Source organism: Thunnus albacares, chromosome 11, assembly GCF_914725855.1.
Source record: "Thunnus albacares chromosome 11, fThuAlb1.1, whole genome shotgun sequence".
NCBI lineage: Eukaryota > Metazoa > Chordata > Actinopteri > Scombriformes > Scombridae > Thunnus > Thunnus albacares.
This window is the reverse complement of record NC_058116.1, coordinates 27,959,275-27,970,138: the sequence shown is the minus strand read 5'-3', so window position 1 is coordinate 27,970,138 and position 10,864 is coordinate 27,959,275. Positions and strand designations below refer to the sequence as shown.

The 10,864-nt window shown below is 47.4% G+C and overlaps 2 protein-coding genes across 2 annotated transcripts in view; both read right to left on the bottom strand.

The window, feature by feature from the left end:
• Position 1: 1 nt before the first annotated feature.
• Positions 2-2,111, bottom strand: LOC122992682 (collagen alpha-3(VI) chain; the record flags this gene model as incomplete). The annotated part of the gene is made up of 4 exons (XM_044366551.1): positions 2,038-2,111; positions 1,589-1,986; positions 755-1,354; positions 2-483 (listed from the first exon to the last, which is right to left on the bottom strand). Coding segments are annotated over exons 1-4 (1,554 nt in total), but the record flags the coding sequence as incomplete, so codon positions are not given.
• Positions 2,089-10,864, bottom strand: part of LOC122991864 — a 29,524-nt gene continuing 20,748 nt past the window's right edge. Inside the window, exons 26-35 of the mRNA XM_044365295.1 lie at positions 10,084-10,677; positions 9,250-9,849; positions 8,385-8,978; positions 7,551-8,150; positions 6,686-7,279; positions 5,852-6,451; positions 4,987-5,580; positions 4,153-4,752; positions 3,288-3,881; positions 2,089-3,053 (exon numbers count right to left, since the gene is read on the bottom strand). Coding sequence (XP_044221230.1) covers positions 2,395-3,053; positions 3,288-3,881; positions 4,153-4,752; positions 4,987-5,580; positions 5,852-6,451; positions 6,686-7,279; positions 7,551-8,150; positions 8,385-8,978; positions 9,250-9,849; positions 10,084-10,677 — 6,029 coding nt within the window. The 3' untranslated portion in view covers positions 2,089-2,394. The remainder of the gene's footprint in view (positions 3,054-3,287; positions 3,882-4,152; positions 4,753-4,986; positions 5,581-5,851; positions 6,452-6,685; positions 7,280-7,550; positions 8,151-8,384; positions 8,979-9,249; positions 9,850-10,083; positions 10,678-10,864) is intronic.

Here is a 10,864-nt window from a genome sequence, read left to right as displayed (position 1 = left end):
AACTGGGGTCATATGATATCTTCTGCAGCTCTCTACTGTCAGAGTTCCTTGTTCCAATGCCAATGGCAAAGATGCCCTGCTGTTTGAGAGCAGAGGCTGGGGCATCGACATTGTCAAAAGAACTTCCACCATTTAGCAGGATCAACATCTGTGGAACACCTTGCAGGCGCCTACTCCCGGAGGAGTTTGTAAAGACGTTGTCCCTGACGTACTGGAGGGCTGCCCCGGTGTTGAGGGGTCTGCCTCCTTTGTGTTTCAGCCCTCTGACCGAATCCACAATATCCTCTCTGGTGGTGTACGTGTTCAGATAGAAATGGACCTCTGCATCTCTGCTGTACTGGACCACAGAGACACGGTCTTTGTTGTGTCCCACATTGAGTTTCTCCACCACTCTCTCAACAAAATCACGCATGGCAGGGAAGCCATTCCTTGTGCCATCGGAACCATCCAGAAGGAATACGATATCCTTTTTGGCAGTGTCAACTGAGAAAAAGACAGGAAGACAAACAATAAAAACCTCTGCAAAAAGTACGCTCGTGGCCTGATCATCAATTGGTGGGCCTGTTTTTTTGAAAGCGCCTAGCACTGCCTACTTCAATTTTAAAGACTTGGAAAGCACACCGCCACCTTTCTTTAAATGCACACATGGAGCTAAACAAGTATCACACTTCATGACTTTCTTTCCTTCCTTCTAGTTAAAAAAAAGTCAGATAGCCCTTCAAGCCAGCAAGAGGATGTGCTTTTGTTGACATACCAGGTACAGTTGGTGACTCTGGGGTGACGTCAACAACCACAGCTTCCACGGAAGACTGAAGTTGTTGTTGGACACTGGGAAGGTCAGTGAATTCAGACACAGATAGAGCATAACTGGGGTCGTAGGATATCTTCTGCAGTTCTTTGCTATCAGAGCTCCTGGTTCCGATTGCAAAGGTCAAGACTCCCAGCTGTTTGAGAGCAGAAGCTGGTTCATCAACACTGTCAAAAGACCTTCCACCACTTAACAATATCAGCACCTGTGGGACTCCTTCCAGGCGCCTGCTTCCGGCAGAGGGCGTGAAGACATTATCCCTCACGAACTGGAGAGCTGCTCCAGTGTTGAGGGGTCTTCCGCCTTTGTGCCTCAAACCTTTAACAGTGTCAAGGACCTCGCCCTTTGTGGTGTACGTGTTCAGATAGAACTGGACAGCTGGATCTCTGCTGTACTGAACCACTGAGACACGGTCCTTGTTGTCATCCACACTGAGTGTCTCTACTACTCTTTGGACAAAGTCTCGCATAGCTGGGAATCCAGTTCTAGTACCATCAGATCCATCCAACAAGAACACAACATCCCTTCCTGGTGCCTTTCTGTCCACTAGGGAACACAAAATTTGAGACATATTTAGTTTCATGTGTCAAACCTTTCCCGTGTGAGAGTCAGATGATGAAAGCTGACCTCAACCTTTACAATTTACTCTATTAATGCTGGCACAAATGATTTTCTCCTAAGTGGCACTGGCTGACTCAAACTCAGTAAAAATACAATTTATTACACTTCAGTTTGCGTCCCACCATGATCGTGGGATGGAAAAATGGGTCACTTTCTTACCAGTTACTGTTGGTGTCATGGGCGTGGCCCTCACTAGCACTGTGCTCATTACAGAGGAGAGCTGTTCTTGGACACTGGGGAGGTCAGTGAAGTCAGACACTGATAGAGCGTAACTGGGGTCATATGATATCTTCTGCAGCTCTCTACTGTCAGAGTTCCTTGTTCCAATGCCAATGGCAAAGATGCCCTGCTGTTTGAGAGCAGAGGCTGGGGCATCGACATTGTCAAAAGAACTTCCACCATTTAGCAGGATCAACATCTGTGGAACACCTTGCAGGCGCCTACTCCCGGAGGAGTTTGTAAAGACGTTGTCCCTGACGTACTGGAGGGCTGCCCCGGTGTTGAGGGGTCTGCCTCCTTTGTGTTTCAGCCCTCTGACCGAATCCACAATATCCTCTCTGGTGGTGTACGTGTTCAGATAGAAATGGACCTCTGCATCTCTGCTGTACTGGACCACAGAGACACGGTCTTTGTTGTGTCCCACATTGAGTTTCTCCACCACTCTCTCAACAAAATCACGCATGGCAGGGAAGCCATTCCTTGTGCCATCGGAACCATCCAGAAGGAATACGATATCCTTTTTGGCAGTGTCAACTGAGAAAAAGACAGGAAGACAAACAATAAAAACCTCTGCAAAAAGTACGCTCGTGGCCTGATCATCAATTGGTGGGCCTGTTTTTTTGAAAGCGCCTAGCACTGCCTACTTCAATTTTAAAGACTTGGAAAGCACACCGCCACCTTTCTTTAAATGCACACATGGAGCTAAACAAGTATCACACTTCATGACTTTCTTTCCTTCCTTCTAGTTAAAAAAAAGTCAGATAGCCCTTCAAGCCAGCAAGAGGATGTGCTTTTGTTGACATACCAGGTACAGTTGGTGACTCTGGGGTGACGTCAACAACCACAGCTTCCACGGAAGACTGAAGTTGTTGTTGGACACTGGGAAGGTCAGTGAATTCAGACACAGATAGAGCATAACTGGGGTCGTAGGATATCTTCTGCAGTTCTTTGCTATCAGAGCTCCTGGTTCCGATTGCAAAGGTCAAGACTCCCAGCTGTTTGAGAGCAGAAGCTGGTTCATCAACACTGTCAAAAGACCTTCCACCACTTAACAATATCAGCACCTGTGGGACTCCTTCCAGGCGCCTGCTTCCGGCAGAGGCCGTGAAGACATTATCCCTCACGAACTGGAGAGCTGCTCCAGTGTTGAGGGGTCTTCCGCCTTTGTGCCTCAAACCTTTAACAGTGTCAAGGACCTCGCCCTTTGTGGTGTACGTGTTCAGATAGAACTGGACAGCTGGATCTCTGCTGTACTGAACCACTGAGACACGGTCCTTGTTGTCATCCACACTGAGTGTCTCTACTACTCTTTGGACAAAGTCTCGCATAGCTGGGAATCCAGTTCTAGTACCATCAGATCCATCCAACAAGAACACAACATCCCTTCCTGGTGCCTTTCTGTCCACTAGGGAACACAAAATTTGAGACATATTTAGTTTCATGTGTCAAACCTTTCCCGTGTGAGAGTCAGATGATGAAAGCTGACCTCAACCTTTACAATTTACTCTATTAATGCTGGCACAAATGATTTTCTCCTAAGTGGCACTGGCTGACTCAAACTCAGTAAAAATACAATTTATTACACTTCAGTTTGCGTCCCACCATGATCATGGGATGGAAAAATGGGTCACTTTCTTACCAGTTACTGTTGGTGTCATGGGCGTGGCCCTCACTAGCACTGTGCTCATTACAGAGGAGAGCTGTTCTTGGACACTGGGGAGGTCAGTGAAGTCAGACACTGATAGAGCGTAACTAGGGTCATATGATATCTTCTGCAGCTCTCTACTGTCAGAGTTCCTTGTTCCAATGCCAATGGCAAAGATGCCCTGCTGTTTGAGAGCAGAGGCTGGGGCATCGACATTGTCAAAAGAACTTCCACCATTTAGCAGGATCAACATCTGTGGAACACCTTGCAGGCGCCTACTCCCGGAGGAGTTTGTAAAGACGTTGTCCCTGACGTACTGGAGGGCTGCCCCGGTGTTGAGGGGTCTGCCTCCTTTGTGTTTCAGCCCTCTGACCGAATCCACAATATCCTCTCTGGTGGTGTACGTGTTCAGATAGAAATGGACCTCTGCATCTCTGCTGTACTGGACCACAGAGACACGGTCTTTGTTGTGTCCCACATTGAGTTTCTCCACCACTCTCTCAACAAAATCACGCATGGCAGGGAAGCCATTCCTTGTGCCATCGGAACCATCCAGAAGGAATACGATATCCTTTTTGGCAGTGTCAACTGAGAAGAAGACAGGAAGACAAACAATAAAAACCTCTGCAAAAAGTACGCTCGTGGCCTGATCATCAATTGGTGGGCCTGTTTTTTTGAAAGCGCCTAGCACTGCCTACTTCAATTTTAAAGACTTGGAAAGCACACCGCCACCTTTCTTTAAATGCACACATGGAGCTAAACAAGTATCACACTTCATGACTTTCTTTCCTTCCTTCTAGTTAAAAAAAAGTCAGATAGCCCTTCAAGCCAGCAAGAGGATGTGCTTTTGTTGACATACCAGGTACAGTTGGTGACTCTGGGGTGACGTCAACAACCACAGCTTCCACGGAAGACTGAAGTTGTTGTTGGACACTGGGAAGGTCAGTGAATTCAGACACAGATAGAGCATAACTGGGGTCGTAGGATATCTTCTGCAGTTCTTTGCTATCAGAGCTCCTGGTTCCGATTGCAAAGGTCAAGACTCCCAGCTGTTTGAGAGCAGAAGCTGGTTCATCAACACTGTCAAAAGACCTTCCACCACTTAACAATATCAGCACCTGTGGGACTCCTTCCAGGCGCCTGCTTCCGGCAGAGGCCGTGAAGACATTATCCCTCACGAACTGGAGAGCTGCTCCAGTGTTGAGGGGTCTTCCGCCTTTGTGCCTCAAACCTTTAACAGTGTCAAGGACCTCGCCCTTTGTGGTGTACGTGTTCAGATAGAACTGGACAGCTGGATCTCTGCTGTACTGAACCACTGAGACACGGTCCTTGTTGTCATCCACACTGAGTGTCTCTACTACTCTTTGGACAAAGTCTCGCATAGCTGGGAATCCAGTTCTAGTACCATCAGATCCATCCAACAAGAACACAACATCCCTTCCTGGTGCCTTTCTGTCCACTAGGGAACACAAAATTTGAGACATATTTAGTTTCATGTGTCAAACCTTTCCCGTGTGAGAGTCAGATGATGAAAGCTGACCTCAACCTTGACAATTTACTCTATTAATGCTGGCACAAATGATTTTCTCCTAAGTGGCACTGGCTGACTCAAACTCAGTAAAAATACAATTTATTACACTTCAGTTTGCGTCCCACCATGATCGTGGGATGGAAAAATGGGTCACTTTCTTACCAGTTACTGTTGGTGTCATGGGCGTGGCCCTCACTAGCACTGTGCTCATTACAGAGGAGAGCTGTTCTTGGACACTGGGGAGGTCAGTGAAGTCAGACACTGATAGAGCGTAACTGGGGTCATATGATATCTTCTGCAGCTCTCTACTGTCAGAGTTCCTTGTTCCAATGCCAATGGCAAAGATGCCCTGCTGTTTGAGAGCAGAGGCTGGGGCATCGACATTGTCAAAAGAACTTCCACCATTTAGCAGGATCAACATCTGTGGAACACCTTGCAGGCGCCTACTCCCGGAGGAGTTTGTAAAGACGTTGTCCCTGACGTACTGGAGGGCTGCCCCGGTGTTGAGGGGTCTGCCTCCTTTGTGTTTCAGCCCTCTGACCGAATCCACAATATCCTCTCTGGTGGTGTACGTGTTCAGATAGAAATGGACCTCTGCATCTCTGCTGTACTGGACCACAGAGACACGGTCTTTGTTGTGTCCCACATTGAGTTTCTCCACCACTCTCTCAACAAAATCACGCATGGCAGGGAAGCCATTCCTTGTGCCATCGGAACCATCCAGAAGGAATACGATATCCTTTTTGGCAGTGTCAACTGAGAAAAAGACAGGAAGACAAACAATAAAAACCTCTGCAAAAAGTACGCTCGTGGCCTGATCATCAATTGGTGGGCCTGTTTTTTTGAAAGCGCCTAGCACTGCCTACTTCAATTTTAAAGACTTGGAAAGCACACCGCCACCTTTCTTTAAATGCACACATGGAGCTAAACAAGTATCACACTTCATGACTTTCTTTCCTTCCTTCTAGTTAAAAAAAAGTCAGATAGCCCTTCAAGCCAGCAAGAGGATGTGCTTTTGTTGACATACCAGGTACAGTTGGTGACTCTGGGGTGACGTCAACAACCACAGCTTCCACGGAAGACTGAAGTTGTTGTTGGACACTGGGAAGGTCAGTGAATTCAGACACAGATAGAGCATAACTGGGGTCGTAGGATATCTTCTGCAGTTCTTTGCTATCAGAGCTCCTGGTTCCGATTGCAAAGGTCAAGACTCCCAGCTGTTTGAGAGCAGAAGCTGGTTCATCAACACTGTCAAAAGACCTTCCACCACTTAACAATATCAGCACCTGTGGGACTCCTTCCAGGCGCCTGCTTCCGGCAGAGGCCGTGAAGACATTATCCCTCACGAACTGGAGAGCTGCTCCAGTGTTGAGGGGTCTTCCGCCTTTGTGCCTCAAACCTTTAACAGTGTCAAGGACCTCGCCCTTTGTGGTGTACGTGTTCAGATAGAACTGGACAGCTGGATCTCTGCTGTACTGAACCACTGAGACACGGTCCTTGTTGTCATCCACACTGAGTGTCTCTACTACTCTTTGGACAAAGTCTCGCATAGCTGGGAATCCAGTTCTAGTACCATCAGATCCATCCAACAAGAACACAACATCCCTTCCTGGTGCCTTTCTGTCCACTAGGGAACACAAAATTTGAGACATATTTAGTTTCATGTGTCAAACCTTTCCCGTGTGAGAGTCAGATGATGAAAGCTGACCTCAACCTTTACAATTTACTCTATTAATGCTGGCACAAATGATTTTCTCCTAAGTGGCACTGGCTGACTCAAACTCAGTAAAAATACAATTTATTACACTTCAGTTTGCGTCCCACCATGATCGTGGGATGGAAAAATGGGTCACTTTCTTACCAGTTACTGTTGGTGTCATGGGCGTGGCCCTCACTAGCACTGTGCTCATTACAGAGGAGAGCTGTTCTTGGACACTGGGGAGGTCAGTGAAGTCAGACACTGATAGAGCGTAACTAGGGTCATATGATATCTTCTGCAGCTCTCTACTGTCAGAGTTCCTTGTTCCAATGCCAATGGCAAAGATGCCCTGCTGTTTGAGAGCAGAGGCTGGGGCATCGACATTGTCAAAAGAACTTCCACCATTTAGCAGGATCAACATCTGTGGAACACCTTGCAGGCGCCTACTCCCGGAGGAGTTTGTAAAGACGTTGTCCCTGACGTACTGGAGGGCTGCCCCGGTGTTGAGGGGTCTGCCTCCTTTGTGTTTCAGCCCTCTGACCGAATCCACAATATCCTCTCTGGTGGTGTACGTGTTCAGATAGAAATGGACCTCTGCATCTCTGCTGTACTGGACCACAGAGACACGGTCTTTGTTGTGTCCCACATTGAGTTTCTCCACCACTCTCTCAACAAAATCACGCATGGCAGGGAAGCCATTCCTTGTGCCATCGGAACCATCCAGAAGGAATACGATATCCTTTTTGGCAGTGTCAACTGAGAAAAAGACAGGAAGACAAACAATAAAAACCTCTGCAAAAAGTACGCTCGTGGCCTGATCATCAATTGGTGGGCCTGTTTTTTTGAAAGCGCCTAGCACTGCCTACTTCAATTTTAAAGACTTGGAAAGCACACCGCCACCTTTCTTTAAATGCACACATGGAGCTAAACAAGTATCACACTTCATGACTTTCTTTCCTTCCTTCTAGTTAAAAAAAAGTCAGATAGCCCTTCAAGCCAGCAAGAGGATGTGCTTTTGTTGACATACCAGGTACAGTTGGTGACTCTGGGGTGACGTCAACAACCACAGCTTCCACGGAAGACTGAAGTTGTTGTTGGACACTGGGAAGGTCAGTGAATTCAGACACAGATAGAGCATAACTGGGGTCGTAGGATATCTTCTGCAGTTCTTTGCTATCAGAGCTCCTGGTTCCGATTGCAAAGGTCAAGACTCCCAGCTGTTTGAGAGCAGAAGCTGGTTCATCAACACTGTCAAAAGACCTTCCACCACTTAACAATATCAGCACCTGTGGGACTCCTTCCAGGCGCCTGCTTCCGGCAGAGGCCGTGAAGACATTATCCCTCACGAACTGGAGAGCTGCTCCAGTGTTGAGGGGTCTTCCGCCTTTGTGCCTCAAACCTTTAACAGTGTCAAGGACCTCGCCCTTTGTGGTGTACGTGTTCAGATAGAACTGGACAGCTGGATCTCTGCTGTACTGAACCACTGAGACACGGTCCTTGTTGTCATCCACACTGAGTGTCTCTACTACTCTTTGGACAAAGTCTCGCATAGCTGGGAATCCAGTTCTAGTACCATCAGATCCATCCAACAAGAACACAACATCCCTTCCTGGTGCCTTTCTGTCCACTAGGGAACACAAAATTTGAGACATATTTAGTTTCATGTGTCAAACCTTTCCCGTGTGAAAGTCAGATGATGAAAGCTGACCTCAACCTTTACAATTTACTCTATAAATGCTGGCACAAATGATTTTCTCCTAAGTGGCACTGGCTGACTCAAACTCAGTAAAAATACAATTTATTACACTTCAGTTTGCGTCCCACCATGATCGTGGGATGGAAAAATGGGTCACTTTCTTACCAGTTACTGTTGGTGTCATGGGCGTGGCCCTCACTAGCACTGTGCTCATTACAGAGGAGAGCTGTTCTTGGACACTGGGGAGGTCAGTGAAGTCAGACACTGATAGAGCGTAACTAGGGTCATATGATATCTTCTGCAGCTCTCTACTGTCAGAGTTCCTTGTTCCAATGCCAATGGCAAAGATGCCCTGCTGTTTGAGAGCAGAGGCTGGGGCATCGACATTGTCAAAAGAACTTCCACCATTTAGCAGGATCAACATCTGTGGAACACCTTGCAGGCGCCTACTCCCGGAGGAGTTTGTAAAGACGTTGTCCCTGACGTACTGGAGGGCTGCCCCGGTGTTGAGGGGTCTGCCTCCTTTGTGTTTCAGCCCTCTGACCGAATCCACAATATCCTCTCTGGTGGTGTACGTGTTCAGATAGAAATGGACCTCTGCATCTCTGCTGTACTGGACCACAGAGACACGGTCTTTGTTGTGTCCCACATTGAGTTTCTCCACCACTCTCTCAACAAAATCACGCATGGCAGGGAAGCCATTCCTTGTGCCATCGGAACCATCCAGAAGGAATACGATATCCTTTTTGGCAGTGTCAACTGAGAAAAAGACAGGAAGACAAACAATAAAAACCTCTGCAAAAAGTACGCTCGTGGCCTGATCATCAATTGGTGGGCCTGTTTTTTTGAAAGCGCCTAGCACTGCCTACTTCAATTTTAAAGACTTGGAAAGCACACCGCCACCTTTCTTTAAATGCACACATGGAGCTAAACAAGTATCACACTTCATGACTTTCTTTCCTTCCTTCTAGTTAAAAAAAAGTCAGATAGCCCTTCAAGCCAGCAAGAGGATGTGCTTTTGTTGACATACCAGGTACAGTTGGTGACTCTGGGGTGACGTCAACAACCACAGCTTCCACGGAAGACTGAAGTTGTTGTTGGACACTGGGAAGGTCAGTGAATTCAGACACAGATAGAGCATAACTGGGGTCGTAGGATATCTTCTGCAGTTCTTTGCTATCAGAGCTCCTGGTTCCGATTGCAAAGGTCAAGACTCCCAGCTGTTTGAGAGCAGAAGCTGGTTCATCAACACTGTCAAAAGACCTTCCACCACTTAACAATATCAGCACCTGTGGGACTCCTTCCAGGCGCCTGCTTCCGGCAGAGGCCGTGAAGACATTATCCCTCACGAACTGGAGAGCTGCTCCAGTGTTGAGGGGTCTTCCGCCTTTGTGCCTCAAACCTTTAACAGTGTCAAGGACCTCGCCCTTTGTGGTGTACGTGTTCAGATAGAACTGGACAGCTGGATCTCTGCTGTACTGAACCACTGAGACACGGTCCTTGTTGTCATCCACACTGAGTGTCTCTACTACTCTTTGGACAAAGTCTCGCATAGCTGGGAATCCAGTTCTAGTACCATCAGATCCATCCAACAAGAACACAACATCCCTTCCTGGTGCCTTTCTGTCCACTAGGGAACACAAAATTTGAGACATATTTAGTTTCATGTGTCAAACCTTTCCCGTGTGAGAGTCAGATGATGAAAGCTGACCTCAACCTTTACAATTTACTCTATTAATGCTGGCACAAATGATTTTCTCCTAAGTGGCACTGGCTGACTCAAACTCAGTAAAAATACAATTTATTACACTTCAGTTTGCGTCCCACCATGATCGTGGGATGGAAAAATGGGTCACTTTCTTACCAGTTACTGTTGGTGTCATGGGCGTGGCCCTCACTAGCACTGTGCTCATTACAGAGGAGAGCTGTTCTTGGACACTGGGGAGGTCAGTGAAGTCAGACACTGATAGAGCGTAACTAGGGTCATATGATATCTTCTGCAGCTCTCTACTGTCAGAGTTCCTTGTTCCAATGCCAATGGCAAAGATGCCCTGCTGTTTGAGAGCAGAGGCTGGGGCATCGACATTGTCAAAAGAACTTCCACCATTTAGCAGGATCAACATCTGTGGAACACCTTGCAGGCGCCTACTCCCGGAGGAGTTTGTAAAGACGTTGTCCCTGACGTACTGGAGGGCTGCCCCGGTGTTGAGGGGTCTGCCTCCTTTGTGTTTCAGCCCTCTGACCGAATCCACAATATCCTCTCTGGTGGTGTACGTGTTCAGATAGAAATGGACCTCTGCATCTCTGCTGTACTGGACCACAGAGACACGGTCTTTGTTGTGTCCCACATTGAGTTTCTCCACCACTCTCTCAACAAAATCACGCATGGCAGGGAAGCCATTCCTTGTGCCATCGGAACCATCCAGAAGGAATACGATATCCTTTTTGGCAGTGTCAACTGAGAAGAAGACAGGAAGACAAACAATAAAAACCTCTGCAAAAAGTACGCTCGTGGCCTGATCATCAATTGGTGGGCCTGTTTTTTTGAAAGCGCCTAGCACTGCCTACTTCAATTTTAAAGACTTGGAAAGCACACCGCCACCTTTCTTTAAATGCACACATGGAGCTAAACAAGTATCACACTT